Consider the following 19,037-nt stretch of genomic DNA (forward strand, 5'->3'; position numbering starts at 1 on the left):
ACGAGCCCACACCAAACCCTCCCCATTTATCCGGGCTTGGGACCGGCACGGCAATAAGAATCGCTACCGCAAATTTCAAATCTTAGCTGCCGTTTAGTTAAACACTATAGCTATCTAATTACTGGGTAAGTTGAATATACAAATATTATTACTAGTAATATTACCTGCACATCATGCAATCTATAAAAATGTGCAGTAGCGTAAAATTTAGTGTGCTTAAAGCATCAGATACAGTACCATACAGCATGTAGTGTACTTGAACCATCAGATACAGTGCCATATATATATTCTTATTATCATTTATAAAACTCAAAAGTACGTACTATAGCTGTCTTCAGCAGCTGAAGAATTTTCAGTGTTGTATACTATTCTCAATCTACCATTGCACTGTAAGGCATAAAGTTGATATTTTCATATGAAAATATTGTAAAATTTGTAAGAAAGAGTAGTAGGATCACAATCTGGTACAGTATTCACACCAAAATCTAAAAAGAAAAGTGTTGAAAGTTCGAGATATGCTGCTGACAGTCTGTAAAGTCTTTTTAAGTATAAATATGTTAAACTAAACTTAAAAGCTATACGTAACTTATAAATGCATTTGTGTACACACACACACATGCCTACACATCTACAGTCCCAAGATATGTGCAATGATAAGTTGGCACCACTGCAATACATCTACATTGGACGGCCAAATTCCTTAAGTGTAGTATCTTTCCCACTCATCTCAACCACGCAATGATTTCTGTTTTTGTTATTTATTAAACTTTCATATCTTTCATCAAGTAATTTGCTTGTCTCAAAATACATTGTATAATATGTTCAAACATTTGTGCATTTAATCTTCTTTAATTCCTATTCAGTTATGTACATTTTCACATAAAGTATTCAAAGACACTGTATATTATAATCAAATCATTACATTTACTATTTACAGCATAAGTGATATGTAAGTGTTTCATAAAATCTAAATTATTTTGTTGTCTTTTGTTATGTGTACAGGCAAGCTACAGTTAGGTACTATTTACATAGTGCATCAAAGCATCCTCAAAGTATATCTTAGTTTAACCAGACCACTGAGCTAATTAACAGCTAGTAGCCAATTGGTTACTTTAGCAACAGGACCTATAGCTTATTGTCGGATCCGAACCACATTATATCAAGAAATTAATTTCTAATCATCAGAAATAAATTCCTCTGATCCGCATTGGCGCCAGCTGGGAGCAAACTTGGGCTATAAGGTAGATAGGCGAGTACTTAACCGACTCGTCAAATGAGGAACCACATAGTGCTGTACCTTACTGTTAGTGCTATGTAGTTGGTTAGTGGCTGAGTATGCAATCATTTCTTCTGTTTCTTGAATTTCATGTCAATGACCACTGTAGGCTTGTTCCATATGAATAGAGTTCATCTTCTAGCTAATAAGAATAATATTGTCCATGTCCTTTTCTTTTCATTCCTACGTAACTTTTTTATTTGTAATTTTGTTTTATTCAGTGGACATATTGGAAATGTATCCTGACCAAACAAACAATATAATCCATCTGTTATACCTTATAAACTATTTTGAGCAACTTGACTCTTATAAACTATTTTGAGCAACTTAACTCAGATGCATAGTGAAAACTGCCTGTAAAGGAGTCGTGAAACTATTCATACTTACCTCTCATCTCCTGTATAATGCAAATGGGTCCAACATAATTTTTTATTCTGTCCTCATTACACTGTAGTATCATAAAGCTGAGTAGATTGAAATTCTACTAGTTTGTCTTGTTGAACTGTAGTTCAACAAGACAAACTAGTGGAATTTCAATATAGTACTCAGCTTGTCCAAAAGACTTGTCTTTTAGTGTGAAAACTGAAGTACCACAATGTTTAAAAAGATGGACAGCCAGGTGGGGGAAGAGAAAAAGAAATGGCTGAAACGTAATGCTGCAAAAAAACTTTTAAATGCTACTTAGAGTGCACCATGCACAATAAACTCTAGGCAGTAATCCCACAAACAGAAGGCACACTATAAGTGGTAAATCTTCAGGGTCCCTACGATAAAAACAAAGCATCAAGTACACAATGGTAATTATCCTACTTAGTCTACTTTTCCAATTATACTACTCAGATCATTCGTTAAACTTCCTCTATCATCTTTGATTGCCTAACTCAAGGATAAGTGTATTGCTTGTATTTTGTGTAACGTTATTCATATTGCAGTTTTTATTGTTTAATTTTTCTAGTGCTCTTCTTGAAATATCATCGATTTTCCCAAGTCAACCATGTTACTGCTATTGAAACAAATTTAAATGAAAATCCTAGCTAAATACAAGCACTATACAAAGCTTCATAAACAGCTCATCAACAGATGTATATATTTCAGATGCTTTTTCATGGAAAATATAACTCTTCCATAAATATTAATAACCTTTTGAAGTACTGATTCAAAGTGGAGAACACCAAAAAAGCCAACCAAAGCTCCTTACCCCAGATTTGACGCCACTTGAACTCCAAGCTCTTCTCCCTTGCAAAATGCTTCTTGATAGAATAATGAACACGCTGGATCAACATATTTTCTAGGCCCATTCTTTTTAGAAGATATGCCATTGTAGGGGTCATGCCAAAGGGATCAATGGCCCACCCATTGCTACAAAGAACAGTTTATCAAATGAAGTCACAAACATAATTCACTACAGTTCAAAATAATTCAGCAGTACATACAGTCATTTAAAGGTAATGCTCTTTACACAGATTTAGTTCTGGTAACAATATGCAGTCTGAAATAAATGGTGAATTAATTAATAAAAAAACAGCACAGCTAATCTTCATCCTAACTCTATTTTAAAACAATGTTTATCATCATTAAAATTACATAAAAATCTTATGAACTAACTTTGGTTTAACTCCCAAATGTAGCTTCAGCCACTCATGGCCTTCCACCATTTGCTCAAGCATAGCAAAATAATGAGTGTTTGCTTCATCATTCATCACCCACCCTCCTGTCACAATTTCCAACTGCCCTCGGTCTACCAATCTGAAAATGAAAACACCATAATAGTAAGTGCAAGCCTACAAGAGATTTCCTATAAAACTAGAGAAAGAACCACCACTTTACAAGCAACACATGCTACATTAAAGAATGCAGATGTGATGTTTTCAACATAAACAGCCTTAGTGATAACAATTCTGACAGAACTTTCTGCTGTTAGATTTTAAGAAATATATAGTTATCTAATTACAGGTAATATACTCTTCATACAGTCCCGAATTCAGAAATGTATCATAAGGACTCTTTGAATCAGTACAAAAAAGCTGAAAACACCCTGTTGGGTAAGCCATCTTAATGGAATGGACAATGGGTAAACTAAATATTTCAAGAGTTAACCCTTAAAAGCTGAGCTAAAAGAAGCATATGCAGCACCACAGGCAGGGGAAACTTTGAGGTCAACCAATTTAACAAAAATGACATATTTTCTAAGACAAGACAAAAACCGGTAGAATTAAAATTAAACTTGTGCGATCCAGGGACAATTGGCATCTATACCGGGTCATGGGGCATGTATACCCAGAATGCCCTCAACGTTGTGTGACCGACCCGCCAGTTATCTTTCTACCGCCTTTAAGATAGAACGTGTTCTCTGTCTATCTGTTTAAAGCCGGTTTTAGTTTGCCCATTTTTATCCATTTCACTTTCATTTTTCTTATTAATTCTCTTTATCTGAGTGTGCTCAGTGTGGGTGTGAGCTGTAAGAGTGTGTAAGGGGTGAGATGGAGTGTTTTGTATCCCCGTTGGGATCTTCTTCCATTTCGAAGACAAGACAAAGGAAATGCCCTGGAGTCAGTGGCTTTTCGTGTTCAAGATTCCTAACTTCGGTACTGATGGATCCTCATCCAACGTGTAGTAGGTGCAGGGAGCTGACTGGCTTTGATGCCAGTGCGTTCTCTGCCACTCCTGGAAAAATAGGGACTTCGTAGCTGATCCTAGAGCCAAGAGGAGAAGTTTCTTCTCCATCTTCGAGCCAGGATTGTTACATCCCTATTATATGAAAGCACAAGAAGTAGTTGTAATTGTCGAACAAGTGAATGATGGCAAGTTAGTCTAGTGTGGCTGCTGTGAAGAGTTGGAAAAGGCTAGAATCAGGGAATTCGTGACTGATCCTCGTGCCAAGACACATGCTAGTGTTGAGCCTTTGTCCCCTTCCTTTCCTTCCATCGATTCGTCGCTGGATGTATTGGGAGGCCCTCAGGTTGATTTATGTAACGTCGCCCCCTCTTACTCAGGAGTTAATTTGATTCCCGAGAGTGAGGAGGATTTTTCATCAATGTCTTTTATTTCAGATTCAGAGGTGTCCAAAATGGCGGCGTTTTGGGGAATGCTCGGGTTATGGGGTCCACCCTCCTTGGAGGGTTTGCTGACGCACTTCTTGGATTCTCGCTAACACCCTCCTTGGTGGTCCAGGCCCTCCAGGCCTCCCCCTCCCTCCTTCTGGGCCTCATATGCACATGGTGTAAGAAAACAAATTCTAAAGAATTTTCCCCACCTTCTACAAGAAATTGAAAAAGACTATTTACAACCCCCTGTGAGGCCTCTTTTACAAGACAATCATAAATTTGATGTTTTTCTAATAAATAATTTTATTCTATTTTGTAAAATTTTAATCGTACCTGACACAACATCAAAACGGATAAGAACTAAAATTAGTAACAATTTCTGAATAGTATATTTGTTGTAAAATATTTACGTAAATTTACTGAAATTGAAGATTTAGTAACTTTTATGGATTATACATGTCTTTTCTAATACATATTTCTTTGCAAAATCACTATTGTAACTAACATAATATCATAAAAGATAAGAACTAAAACAAACAGCAACCCCTGGGTATATTAATGAGTAAATACATAAAAAGAAGTCACATGAAAGAGAGGGCCAGTACATGCTCCCTTGAAGTTAAATCATGAGCCACCTAGTTGTTCTGAGCAAGTCTAAAAGTTGCCATTAGTGAATACATATATGGGCAATAGAAGTATTGGAACCTCTTTCCCACCAGATTCCTCCAAACTGATGGTGCATAATATTGATGGTCAGTTGTGAATCCATCCACCACCCAAACCCTTTATTGCTACTCATATGAAGGTATCATTCCATTAAGGGTTAAACAACAGGAAATGGGTAAAGTCATAGCTTTTATGATCCATGATACTGATTTGCTAGAAAAACCTCAGACAAGTTAGTAGGCAAATACATATACATACTGTAACTGGTGATCAGGGAACTAAGCAAAACTGTTAACCCTTAAACGCCGAAGCGGTATTTTAAAAATCGTCTCCCGTATGCCGGCGGCATTTGCGAGTGAGCGCCGAAGTGGAAAAAATGTTTTTTTCAAAACATCACAGCACGCTTAGTTTTCAAGATTAAGAGTTCATTTTTGGCTCCTTTTTTTGTCATTGCCTGAAGTTTTGTATGCAACCATCAGAAATGAAAAAAAATATAATTAGCATATATAAATATTGGGATATATGACAGCACAAAAAAAATTTTTCATATATAATTATATACAAATTGCGCTGTGAGCAAAACGGTTAAAGCTAATGAGTTAATTTTTTTCGTTGTTTTGTACACTAAATTGTGATCATTTTGGTATATAACACATTGTAAAATGATCAAGGCAACACAGAGAAAATATTATCACAAAATGATGGATAAATTCGTAATGCGCGGACGTAAAAAAAAGCAGTTTTAAAAAATTCACCATAAATCGAAATATTGTGCTCGAGACTTTCCGTTTGTTGCAAAATGAAGGTAATTGATTGAATATTATTAGACTGTAAGTGTTGTAGCTTACAATTGCAGTTTTCGACCATTTCGGTCGAGTTAAAGTTGACTGAAGGACGAATTTTTTCTATTTATTGTTATTTATATGAAAATATTTCAAAACTGATAAAAGCTACAACCATGGGTTGTTTTTTGTTGCTTTCTACATGAAATTACACACATTTTCATAGATAAAACTTTATGTAACGGCTAATTTAAAATGGTGCAAACATTATGACAATCGGATGAAAAAATTTATTATTTTTTACGGAAGAGTTACCGCACGGATGTAAGGAAAAATTTTTTTTTTAATATATTCACAATAAACCGAAATATTGTGCTAGAGACTTCCAATTTGTTGAAAAATAAAGGTAAACTATTGAATATTACTAAAATGTAAGAGTTTTAGCTTACAATTGTGTTTTTCTACCATTTCGGTCAATCAAATTTGACTGAAGGTTGATATTTTGGCACTTATCGTTATTTATATGAAAATATTTCAAAACTGATAAAAGCTACAATCATGGGTTGTTTTTTGTTGTATTCTAAATGAAATTGTGCACATTTCAATATATAAAACTTTATGTAACGGCTAATTTAAAATGGTGCAAACATTACGACAATCGGACGAAAAAATATGATTTTTTCGGAAGAATTACCGTGTGGACGAAAGGAAAAAGTTTTTTTCATAAATTCACCATAAATCAAAATGTTGTGCTAGAGACTTCCAATTTGTTCTAAAATACAGGTAAATGATTGAATATTACTAAAATGTAATAGTTTTAGCTTACAATTGTGTTTTTTTACCATTTCGGTCGAGTCAAAGTTGACCGAAGGTTGAGATTTTGGCACTTATCGTTGCTTATATGAAAATATTTCAAAACTGATAAAAGCTACAACCATGAGTTGTTTTTAGTTGTATTCTACATGAAATTGCGCACATTTTCATATATAAAACTTTATGTAACAGCTAATTTAAAATGGTGCAAAAATTATGTCAAAGTGACAAAATAATTTCTGAGATGTGTCGCTGATGATTTTTAGTGTGAGAAGAAAGAAATTCGCGCATGCGCACCTGGGTAACGATTGTAAACAAAACACGCCTTGTTCCGTGAGCTCCCAGCATCCCCCAAGGCGCGTGATTCAAAAGTTGTCGCCTAGTAGGCCTTTAACTATTTTTCCGCGAATTTTCAAAAAACCCTTTTCGTCGACATACCATACGTCGGTTTGGCACCCAACAGACAACTTTCGTCGACGTTTAATAAGTCCAATCGGAGTTAAAGGGTTAATAAATACTACTAAGCACTGATGAACTTAACTGTAATCAAACTGGCTACTGTGTATGGTGAACTAATTTTTTTTCCAACTAACAAGATATATTAAAGCAAAAACCACCAACATGATACTTTACATGTCCAAAATGTATGAAAAGAACCAAAAATATTACTTCTCTAACCTACATGTGGCTATAAACTGTATGAGTACAATCAAATCTCTTTGGAAACACCTCAAGTGTATCTCCAGCTTCCAATCACTAGAATTGAGACCTTTACACTAAACCATCATGTTTTAGAGCTCCCATAAGACCAGAAATTGGAGATATAAAGGTTTCCATTTGCTTACAACCATGAAAGAAAACTTACCTTTTAACACTTTCCCTGATTTTGTCTGGCTGCTGATTCCACCACATGGAAAAGAATGAAATCTCAGCCCAAATAAACTTCCGTCTCTGATCCTGCTCTAACTTTTCCACCATGTGATCTAAAATATGTTTTGTTTGGTCTATATAATACTGTTCAAATGTTTTGATCCATCCTGAAAAGAAACCAATGAACAGGTTGTTAAGCATGACAGTATTGTGATGCTGACATTGCTCCTTGCAATGACCTAAATTACTACAAGCATAACCATCTTTACGGAGCGGTTTAACAAGCTAATTTTCTCCAGACTCACAGGACTTGCCCAAAGGACTTGCTTCACATGAGGAATGAAAACTGGAGCATAGCTAAGATAATAAAGTTAGACTACACCGTAGGAAGAAACCAGAGGGAACATATGAAAAGTAAAAAAGGCGAACAGCAATGCGGGTAAAGACAAAAAGGGTCTGCAAAGATGAGCAAGACACACAAGTCTAACCCCTGACAGTAACTAATTCACAGAATAACTAATACAGTACTATAATCTCAGGTGGTTTGGCTGAGTTCACAGGTCCACATAAAGCCTCTTATTCCCTTTAACACTTAACCACACTAACAAGGTACCTTTCAAGGGCTCATCCTTATATAAGGTCAGCTTCAACTTGAACCAACCAGCCATGAGTACTGTATGTAACCATAAAAATATATGAAATACATACACGATACATAAGCATTTATCATGAATGCTTCATGTGCACACAATGCTGGTTACTAAACAGAGGAAAAAGTAATGGGATACCAATATGGAGCAATACTATGTGAAAACTTTTATTACTGCTTATGTACTTACAAATTCTTATATGAAATTCAAAACTTCTACTCAAAGTTAACTATGAGATACCTCACTCATGATGGGTGGATGTCAAAGTGAAAAAAAAAACAGGCAAATTACTGCATAACTGTACTCTGAACAGTAATGCTGTTTTATCTGTGCTAAAAAATCACGAAGTGAGTGCTAATGTTCTAACAACGGCAAATAACTGGAAAGAGAATCTGTCAACATCCATTCTTTCTTGTCCTGGACTACAAACTCATAACGGACTACAATATACTACAGATTCAGCCAAGGCTTTATTTCAAAATGAAAATGATTTACCACTTTAAAAATAGGCAGAAATCTTACCCGGATCATTGTGAGAGTGAGGAACAACAAACACACGCAACTTCTTTTCAGGTGACCACTGGGACTCTTCATAAGTTATATCCCAGCCCTGCTTCCAGGCACCCCCATCAGGATTGTCAAACTTCAAGATACTGTAAACATCTTCCATCTGAAAGAACACGAAATCAATATCATGATTGAAAACTTCAGCATATTCGATCAATAAATGTACTGCACTATTTGCTGTCGTACAAGACGCATCCTCACATGAGGCGCACCCCAGTTTTACAAGGATATTTTTTGGAAAAAACAATTTAGTAAGTTTCATATATTTATTGAAAGATATTTTGAGTGGAATGGTTTTGTGGGGAACATTTGATTCTGTGCATGAAATGCAATACTACGTATTGTGAAAGTATACTGGAATAAAGTATGTAATATGTAAATTTACATTTACCTTCAAAGGAAACTAAATGAAATTTACCATAATAAAACTAACGTTTATGTGTTGCCATGACATGTCACCAGGCTGGTGTTATGATTTTGTTTACATGCACAAATTGCAAATAGCTGACAGGCTAACTACCGACATACCGTAAGCAATTTTTTGTAAGTTTGTTATTTATAATAAAATATATTGTAAACAAGCCAAATTACCAATAAGTTTGTTAATGATAATGTTACATTTATTGACCACCTCGTCTTCCCAGCAGTATTTAATTAATTGTATGTCTAAATGAGCAGCCATGTTTTCTCCTAAAGCAACTGATTTTGGGAGAGAGAGAACAGCGGTAGGAAAGGGTGGAAAGGAACTGGGTGGTTAGGAAGGGGTGGAAAAGGAATTTCCGGTCAGACTAAAGCTTAGGGTAAGATTGGCAAGTCACGAGAGTAGCTAGGCCTCGATATGGGTTTTAGGGACCTCTACAAAAAGACCTTTTTCCTTCCAAATTTGCTGGTTCTCAGGCAGTGCCCGAGGTGGTGTATGAAATCCCCGTGGTTCCAAGACACCCAGCATCCTTCTCAGTCAAAAGCGACTCCTAAAGCAAGGCGGACGCGCCTCTTCTCTCCTCCTCTGACGGGACGTCAGCCCTCTGTCCAAACACTGGTGGGACTATCTTCAGAGCACGACACGTCCAAGCCTCAAGTAATTAAGGTACGTCTAGAAAGTGTAAACTCCAAACCAGCTCTTTTTCTCCAAGACGACTCTTGCTAATTTCATTTTCAATTCTCCCTTGTATCCCTCTTACATCAAAATCCCTTTGTCCTCATCGGGCCATGTGCTTCCCCTTGTGACTTGTTAAAGATTAAGTCTTCAGTGCATACCTCAGTTAAACACTAGAGTTCCATTTCCCCAGTGTTAGAGAAACTGAATAACCATAACTTGTGCAAGAAGTCCTTTTTTTTTATCTTGTCTAATCTGGGATCTTTTCCAGATTCCCTGAGTCACGTGTCCAAGTCTTCGCTCCCTCAATGTTTTTTTTTTTTAAGTGTTGCATTACCGCAAGATTTTGAAAAAACCAGCTTTTACGTGAATCTCATTTTAAGCCAACTATCATCCCCTTGTGAGAGATAATATTAGTCCCCGGGTGGACAAGCTGCATTTACTCTTTCTCCAGGCCAGTAAATGGCCTCTTGTAAATAAATACTATATGTAAAGTAATTAGCTGAGTTTTCTAGCGACCTTTTCCTCTAGAGTCCTTTTTAAGTTAAGTTCAATTAATTTATCCTGCATTTTCCCTCAACTATTTTCGCTTACGTATTTGAGCCCCTTCAGGCCAGTGCTTAAAACGTAACACAATAAAATATTTTAAAAAAAGCCAAATTATCAGTCTGTCATGACATCATGTTGGCAGCTAGGCTATTAACCATTTGGAATGAGTGGATGTATGTAAACAAAATCAGATCCCCAGCCTGGTGGCCTGTTGTGAGAACACATAAACATTGCTTATTTATGGCAAATTTCATGTAGTTTCCTTTGAAGGTATTTTACATACGATTTCATACTAAATTAGGTGCTCGGTCTTCAATCTGTAATACAGCTGCATTGGATGCAGGGCAGCTTTTGCTACATTTAGAAATAAAAAGAAAGCGTGTCTAATACACTGGCAATTACATAAGGTACTTCACAAGATATATCAGGAATTTTACTTTAAAAATCAGTCAAATGCTAGTGGAGGCTGGAAAGCAGAACTAGAGTTATTATTACTAAAGGCAGCCCCCATTACCGTTAGTAATGGTTACCAGCTTTTCAGTTTTACAGCGGGTGTTCAATATATTCCTAAATGGGTTTTACCCTCCATAGGGTTTATAGGACTGTTGTCTGGATATAGGTGGCTTAGTCTAATGAATACTAACATAATGAATATGCATCTTTTCCTTGGCTCTTTTAAAAGGTTATTCTTTGCTTCGCTGTATCCAATAATACTGTACGTATGTAGTCTTATACTATACGGTGTTCCCCCCCCTTATTGGTGGGGGATGAGTACTAGAACCCCTTGCGAATAGCTAGAACCCGCAAATAGTTGAAACACTTATAAAAATACTTAAAACTGGCTATATTGTTAGTTAAAACTCAAGAAAAACCCCCTAAAAATTTTTATACATGGTTCATTTTAATACTTTTATCACAAAAAGTGCAGTTCATAATGAAATTGATAAAAAAACAAAATAAAGTTTGTGGATATTTCTCAAAGAAAAATACAGTGAATAGGCAAATTTTCTGCAAATAATGGCGGTATATTTTCCAGAGAGAAATCCGTGAATATGTGAGTCCGCGAATATGGGGGTTCACTGGATTACTATATTATTGTAAAATACAAACAAACTAATCATGTTTTGGTTTGGAAAACTCAGCCGAGGGAAGATTATTTCTTCGTATTTAACTATAGAAACTCTATTTAAATGGGACAAAGTTATTTTTCGTTAAATGAAATGTTTTTAAATTGAAATATCTTAAATACGACTAGTTCTTTAGTTATTTTTTCATTAATAGATGGCACCATTGCCTTGCTATTGGAGGCTAGGTCTAAGCGCCGAGAGACCTTGATGAAATACAAACATAACGAATTTGCATCTTTTCCTTGGCTCCTTTTAAAGTTATGCTTTACTTCACTGTATCCAATAATACTGTAGTATGTAGTCTCATATTACTATTAATATTATAAAATACAAAAAAGCAATCAATGTTTTGGTTTGGAAAAATCAGCTGAGAGCGGAGGTAAGATTATTTCCCAGTATTTAACTCAATTCAGTGTGATTTTCTTGCTTCTTTTTAGCATAAATTAATCTCTAGAAACTATTTATAAGGGACAAGGTTATTTTTCATTATATGAAGTGTTTTTAAGTTGAAATATGACTTAAATACATCTTGTTGTGAACTAGATTGTTATATTTTTCATTAAAAAATGGTGTTGGAAGCATGTTTTTTTTTTTTAAATCACAATTTTTTACAGTAAATTGTATTTTTCCCAACTATACAAACTTGAGGTCCTTTACATAAGGAATTACTTTCAGCGCCTCATAAGATTCTGTAACAAGGTAGTTAAGCAGTAACTGCTTGTTCAATAGTCGGTAGTCCCACCCGACTGGACGTAAACATTCCACTTTGCTTTAGGCCCTGGAACAGATTTGGGGGGTGGCATGAGGTGGGCCCATATGTAAAGGACCTCAGGTTTCTATAGTTAGGAAAAATACAAGTTACTTTTAAATATTGTGATTTGTTCCTACACATTATACAAACCATTGGTCATTTACATAAGGAAGTCTCACTGATCGGTGGGAGGTATCTGAGTCTTGTGAACAGATTGGTGTTCGCCCAACCAAGGTTCCCTCCCTCGTCATAAGAGCAAGGGGGGGAACCTAGCCTTTGTTCCAACTGATCGGAGTAAAATCACTTAAGATCAATGGCCAGACCTCTGGACCAATTCATAGGAGGGAGGCATGCGTACCTCTTATGAATAGCAAGGAAGAACTTAAAGTCGTAAGTACGAGGCCAAATATATAGCACTGGGTTTGTCTCTTACTGCTGTCCACTTCTCCCCTTGTTAGGGAAGGGATGGATATATGCTTCTATCCCTAACTAAAGAGATAAAATAGAGCTCAGTCACATAGCTTACCTGCACCGTCGCCCTCTACAGCATGTGACGACCGCTACTCTCGGCCAGCAGGAAGAGAGAAGAAAAGAGAAAGGAGAGAAGCCAGTCACACACTCATTCATTCTCCATTCATGCGATTACCACAAGGACGAGGTGCTACCTTGTCCTGTTAAAGGAGCTGGGTAAGCCTCACAACTTGTTGAGCAGCCACCACAGGTCCCAAGGAAAATGTGTTCAAGGACCTATAGGCAATATCCCGAAGGTAGGAGGTGAAGGTGATCTGGTTGGACCACACCCCTGCCTTCAGCACCTATGCAACCAAGTTCTTGTGGAATCCAAGGGTAGGACCAATACCTCTAACTTCGTGGGCTCTCGGATGAAAGGTACCGGTGTCGAAACTCCTTTCGGAGTCGTATGCTTTCCTAATTACCTCACAGGGGGAATGCTGTCCCTAGCATTCCCCTCTCTTCCCCTTCCGCTTAGTCCCTTTCCCATGAGAGAAGGAGGCTTGAGAGGAGGGCTGACATTTACCTCTCAAAGCAAAAGAGGAAGGCTGGGTCTTTCATCACGCTACCCTCAACGGCACTGACGTCTTAGGAGCAGAGGATGCGCTAGCCAAGCTCCGAGGCTTGGCCGCAGTTGAACGAGACTGCCCAGAAGTCTTTGTAACTGCCTGGTGTACTAAGCGGTCACTGACCTCAGTTCTCCGCTTTTCCACCGCAGCGTCCACCATCTCTCTGGGGAAGAGAGAGGAGGAACCCAGCAACAGTCCGTTGCATAGACCCAATGTCACCTCTCGACCGGCCACTCTGGTTACGCGAGTCAGGACTGAGTCCTGTCTCCTCCGAACCAGGTTGGCCCACAGGTTGGCCGTCTGGTGGGCGAGGTAGGAGATGGCCCTACCTCAAGACTGGCAGTCTCTCCCGAACGCCGAGTCTTCCTCGGGAATGAACGTTCCCAAGGAGGCTGCGACTCTGGATACTGTGAGGGACCACAGATCTAGCCAGGAGACGGCCTGGAAAGCTGCCATGGCAGTAGATTCCAGGGCCAATAATAATAATAATAATAATAATAATAATAATAATAATAATAATAATAATAATAATAATAATAAGGAGTTGGTTAGGTCTTCAATAGACTTAAGTCAAGTTTAAGCAATTGGGATTGGCTTGGTCAGTCGTTGGATGGGTGACCGCTCTCCTCGGCGTTGATTCCTTGGGAAAGGATCTTTACCATAATTTCCTCATCCTTACTCAGCTGTAAATGAGTACCTATCCCTGATGGGGTAGGGTCCAGCTATGGGTTAAATAGCAAAACTCAGCAATGATGGAAAGAAATGAAGGAATAAACGACAACGACGTAAATGGAACCTCTGGCAACAGAGGAGCTTCGTCCGGCAACCAGGTATTCAACCCAATTGAAGGGGGAAGACGGTCAGGTACTTGGAGGTCGTCATCCAGCAACTGATCACCACAACGAAAGTAATCAACAGCCTGAGATTGGAGCTACAGAGGCAAAAAGGAAGAAATGGACAAGAGAAGAAAATAAGGAAATATGGAGATGCTACATCAGAAGCAACCCGACGGAGAGAGGATATAGAAGAGATTGATCAACATCTGGAATGAGAGGAATAACACCCCCCAAACAGAGCAGAGGCTGGCAGATCAAGTAAGGAACATAAAGAAAAAGAAAAAAAAGAACTGGCTCTCCCCAACAGAAAGAGAAGAACTGGAAAGGGAAATGTCACACGACAACGAATTACACGAAGACGAACTGAGAGGACGATGCCACAGAAGACGACAGGGAGGATGAAGTATCAAACAACGACACACGAAGAAACACCGACGAAGTAACAGTGAGGACGGAATGGGTAGAAAAGATTAGACAATGGATGGAGCCAGATACAGAGAGACAAAGATCCCCACCATGAAAGCCTACAACACAAGAAATTAAGGGAGAAAACAAGTGAGGTCAATGAAACTAATGGGCCTAATACACACCACCAGTATCACAGAAACAAATAACTTGACATATGCAGGAGCAAGATTAGTAGCAGAACTGATGGGATCGAACACCAACACCACCGTCACAACCAACCCAACAGAAACCAAAACAGCAACCTCCTTGGAAAAGGCGCCTGGTAGCAAATCATGGTGATGAGATCTGACTTGAGTAAACTGAAAGAGATGCAGAAAAAAGGCTAAGAAGCAAGAAAACAAAGGAGGAACTCAACGAGAAATACAAAGTACAAGAGAGGGGACTAAACAACACAATAGAAGATGTAAAACAGAGGCTTAAGGCCAAAGCACACAAGATCCAACGGTACATGAACAGGAATAAGGGATACCAACAGAACAAACTATTCGGAACCAACCAGAAAAGACTATACAGCCAACTAAGAGGGGAAGACAACCACCAGAAAATTCCTGAAGCCGAACCAAGTAAGAGACTCTGGGAAAACATATGGAGCAATCCGGTATCACACAACAAACATGCAACATGGCTCCAGGAAGTCAAGGAAGAAGAAACAGGGAGAATAAAAACAAACGATTCACAGAGATCACGACAGACACAGTCAGACACCAACTAAAGAAAATGCCAACTGGAAAACCCCAGGTCCCGATGAAGTCCATGGATACTGGCTCAAAAACTTCAAGGCCCTACACCCACGAATAGCAGAACAACTCCAGCATTGTATCTCAAATCACCAAGCACCCAAATGGATGACCACAGGAAGAACATCCTTAGTACAAAAAGACAAGAGTAAGGGAAATATAGCCAGTAACTACAGGCCTATCACCTGCCTACCAATAATGTGGAAGTTACTAACAGGTATCATCAGTGAAAGGCTATACAACTACCTAGAGGAGACAAACACCATCCCCTACCAACAGAAAGGCTGCAGAAGGAAGTGTAGGGGCACAAAAGACCAGCTCCTGATAGACAAAATGGTAATGAAGAACAGTAGGAGAAGGAAAAAAAACCAACCTAAGCATGCATGGATAGACTATAAGAAAGCCTTCGACTGATACCACACACATGGCTAATAGAATGCCTGAAAATATATGGGGCAGAGGAAAATACCATCAGCTTCCTCAAAAATACAATGCGCAACTGGAATACAAATACTTACAAGCTCTGGAATAAGACTAGCAGAGGTTAATATCAGGAGAGGGATCTTCCAGGGCGACTCACTGTCCCCACTACTCTTCGTAGTAGCCATGATTCCCATGACAAAAGTACTACAGAAGATGGATGCCGGGTACCAACTCAAGAAAAGAGGCAACAAAATCAACCATCTGATGTTCATGGACGACATCAAGCTGTATGGTAAGAGCATCAAGGAAATAGATACCCTAATCCAGACTGTAAGGATGTATCTGGGGACATCAGAATGGAGTTTGGAATAGAAAAATGGCGCCTTAGTCAACATACAAAAAAGGCAAAGTAACGAGAACTGAAGGGATAAAGCTACCAGATGGGAGCAACATCAAACACATAGATGAGACAGGATACAAATACCTGGGAATAATGGAAGGAGGAGATATAAAACACCAAGAGATGAAGGACACGATCAGAAAAGAATATATGCAGAGACTCAAGGCGATACTCAAGTCAAAACTCAATGGAGGAAATATGATAAAAGCCATAAACACATGGGCAGTGCCAGTAATCAGATACAGCGCAGGAATAGTGGAATGGACGAAGGCAGAACTCCGTCAGCATAATTCAGAAAACCCAGGACACCAAATGACAATACACAAAGCACTACACCCAAGAGCAAATACGGACAGACTATACATAACACGAAAGGAAGGAGGGCGAGGACTAACTAAGTATAGAGGACTGCGTCAACATTGAAAACAGAGCACTGGGCAATATCTGAAAACCAGTGAAGACGAGTGGCTAAAGAGTGCATGGGAAGAAGGACTAATAAAAGTAGACGAAGACCCAGAAATATACAGAGACAGAAAGACAGAGAGAACAGAGGACTGGCACAACAAACCAATGCACGGACAATACATGAGACAGACTAAAGAACTAGCCAGCGATGACAATTGGCAATGGCTACAGAGGGGAGAGCTAAAGAAGGAAACTGAAGGAATGATAACAGCGGCACAAGATCAGGCCCTAAGAACCAGATATGTTCAAAGTACGATAGACGGAAATAACATCTCTCCCATATGTAGGAAGTGCAATACGAAAAAATGAAACCATAAACCACATAGCAAGTGAATTCCCGGCACTTGCACAGAACCAGTACAAAAAGAGGCATGATTCAGTGGCAAAAGCCCTCCACTGGAGCCTGTGCAAGAAACATCAGCTACCTTGCAGAAATAAGTGGTACGAGCACCAACCTGAGGGAGTGATAGAAAACGATCAGGCAAAGATCCTCTGGGACTATGGTATCAGAACGGATAGGGTGATACGTGCAAATAGACCAGACGTGACGTTGATTGACAAAATCAAGAAGAAAGTATCACTCATTGATGTCGCAATACCATGGGACACCAGAGTTGAAGAGAAAGAGAGGGAAAAATGGATAAGTATCAAGATCTGAAAATAGAAATAAGAAGGATATGGGATATGCCAGTGGAAATCGTACCCATAATCATAGGAGCACTAGGCACGATCCAAGATCCCTGAAAAAAGGAATCTAGAAAAACTAAGAGGCTGAAGTAGCTCCAGGTCTCATGCAGAAGTGTGTGATCCTAGAAACGGCACACATAGTAAGAAAAGTGATGGACTCCTAAGGAGCAGGATGCAACCCGGAACCCCACACTATAAATACCACCCAGTCGAATTAGAGGACTGTGATAGAGCAAAAAAAAAAAAAAAAAAAAAAAAAAAAAAAAAAAAAATAACAAAAAAAAAAAAAAAAAAAAAAAAAAATAATAATAATAATAATAATAATATACATAGCTGTTTCAACGGCATTTAATTTATATAGAATCTTCTCAATTCTTCTTATGATCTTCTTCTCGTCAGCATGTAGCTGGTGTATTAAGTTTCCTAAGGACAGTAATCAGCGAAAAATGTCTCCCCCACTACAGAAAGTGATAAAATTAGCCTCATAATTTATTACAGAAACATGAAAAACCAGCCAGCTGCTTCTTAAAAACAACCCAGCGCCCCAGAAACGTCTTTGAAGAGAAGGGGTGTCATCTACGAATTCACATGCTCGGTGGATGGATGCCACCATTCTTATATCGGGATGACCACCACCAGACTCTCCAAGCAACTTTCCTGCCACCTTCAAGAAGGGGCCATTTTCAATCACTACAGGGAACAACATAACAGGAGACCAGAAAGAGCTGAACTTATAACGAACATAAAATTATTGACCAAGCACCTGACCGGAAACGCCTACGTTACCTTGAAGCATTACACATATTAGAGAAAAAGCCGACTATCAACACGGTAAAAGAAACAGAATTTCTTCCTACCATCATAAGAAGAAATAGCACAAGAAACCATCCGACTCGTATACCGCCACGAAGAGAGAGAGAGGAGAGAGGGGGGGCGAGGGGGGGAGAGACAGAGAGAGAGAGGGAGAGAAAGAGAGAGAGATAGAGAAAGAGAGAGAGAGGAACAAGCAGAGAGAGAAAGAGAAAGAGAGAGAGAGGAAACAAGCAGAGAGAGAAAGAGAGAGAATAAGAAATAAGCGAACGAGGAAAGAGAGGGAGAGAGAGAGGAATTTGCAGAGAGAAAGAAAGAAACTGAGAGGCAGAGAAAGAGAGAAGAAGCAGAGAGAGAACAGACCGGAAGATGTGTCATCTGTACAGAATGCAGCAGTACCTGCCGCCCAAGAGGTAGGTACCCCAACCAACACCCAACCCACGCTAATAACTCCGGCCAGACTTCGCAGGTCTCATCGCCTCAGGGAAAGATTTCGTTACCATCCAACGGCCAATTAAAATCCCTGCTCATCGACCCGCCCACCGATTGTACACGACCTTGCATGTTATAAATACTTGTAAACGTATCTTAATTCACTTTACTGTATACTCTCATAGATGACTGCCTGTGCGCTGTCGACACGTTAGAGGAATAAACCTAAGACAAATGAAAATCTTTACATGTCCTTAGGAAACTTAATACACCAGCTACATGCTGACGAGAAGAAGATCATAAGAAGAATTGAGAAGATTCTATATTAAATAAATGCCGTTGAAAACAGCTATTGTATTCAATGCTACTGCCTCAGAGAAGGCCTCCTTGCCTAATAATAATAATAATGAATAAGTATGCTTTATTTTCAGCTCAGGGCCATATACATTGAATATACACAATACAGACAGTAACATACACAATCTAGATACATGAGAAATGATAAAAAA

The 19,037-nt window shown here is 38.6% G+C and overlaps 1 protein-coding gene across 1 annotated transcript in view; it reads right to left on the reverse strand.

Annotated features, from left to right (window-relative positions):
- LOC135195825 (alpha-mannosidase 2-like) overlaps window positions 1-19,037 on the reverse strand; it is a 263,120-nt gene that overhangs the window by 199,024 nt on the left and 45,059 nt on the right. Inside the window, exons 5-8 of the mRNA XM_064222320.1 lie at window positions 8,624-8,771; window positions 7,447-7,618; window positions 2,882-3,022; window positions 2,475-2,635 (exon numbers count right to left, since the gene is read on the reverse strand). Of these exons, the coding sequence (XP_064078390.1) occupies window positions 2,475-2,635; window positions 2,882-3,022; window positions 7,447-7,618; window positions 8,624-8,771 (622 nt within the window). The remainder of the gene's footprint in view (window positions 1-2,474; window positions 2,636-2,881; window positions 3,023-7,446; window positions 7,619-8,623; window positions 8,772-19,037) is intronic.

Source organism: Macrobrachium nipponense, chromosome 16 (assembly GCF_015104395.2).
Source record: "Macrobrachium nipponense isolate FS-2020 chromosome 16, ASM1510439v2, whole genome shotgun sequence".
In the NCBI taxonomy this organism is placed as follows: Eukaryota; Metazoa; Arthropoda; class Malacostraca; order Decapoda; family Palaemonidae; genus Macrobrachium; species Macrobrachium nipponense.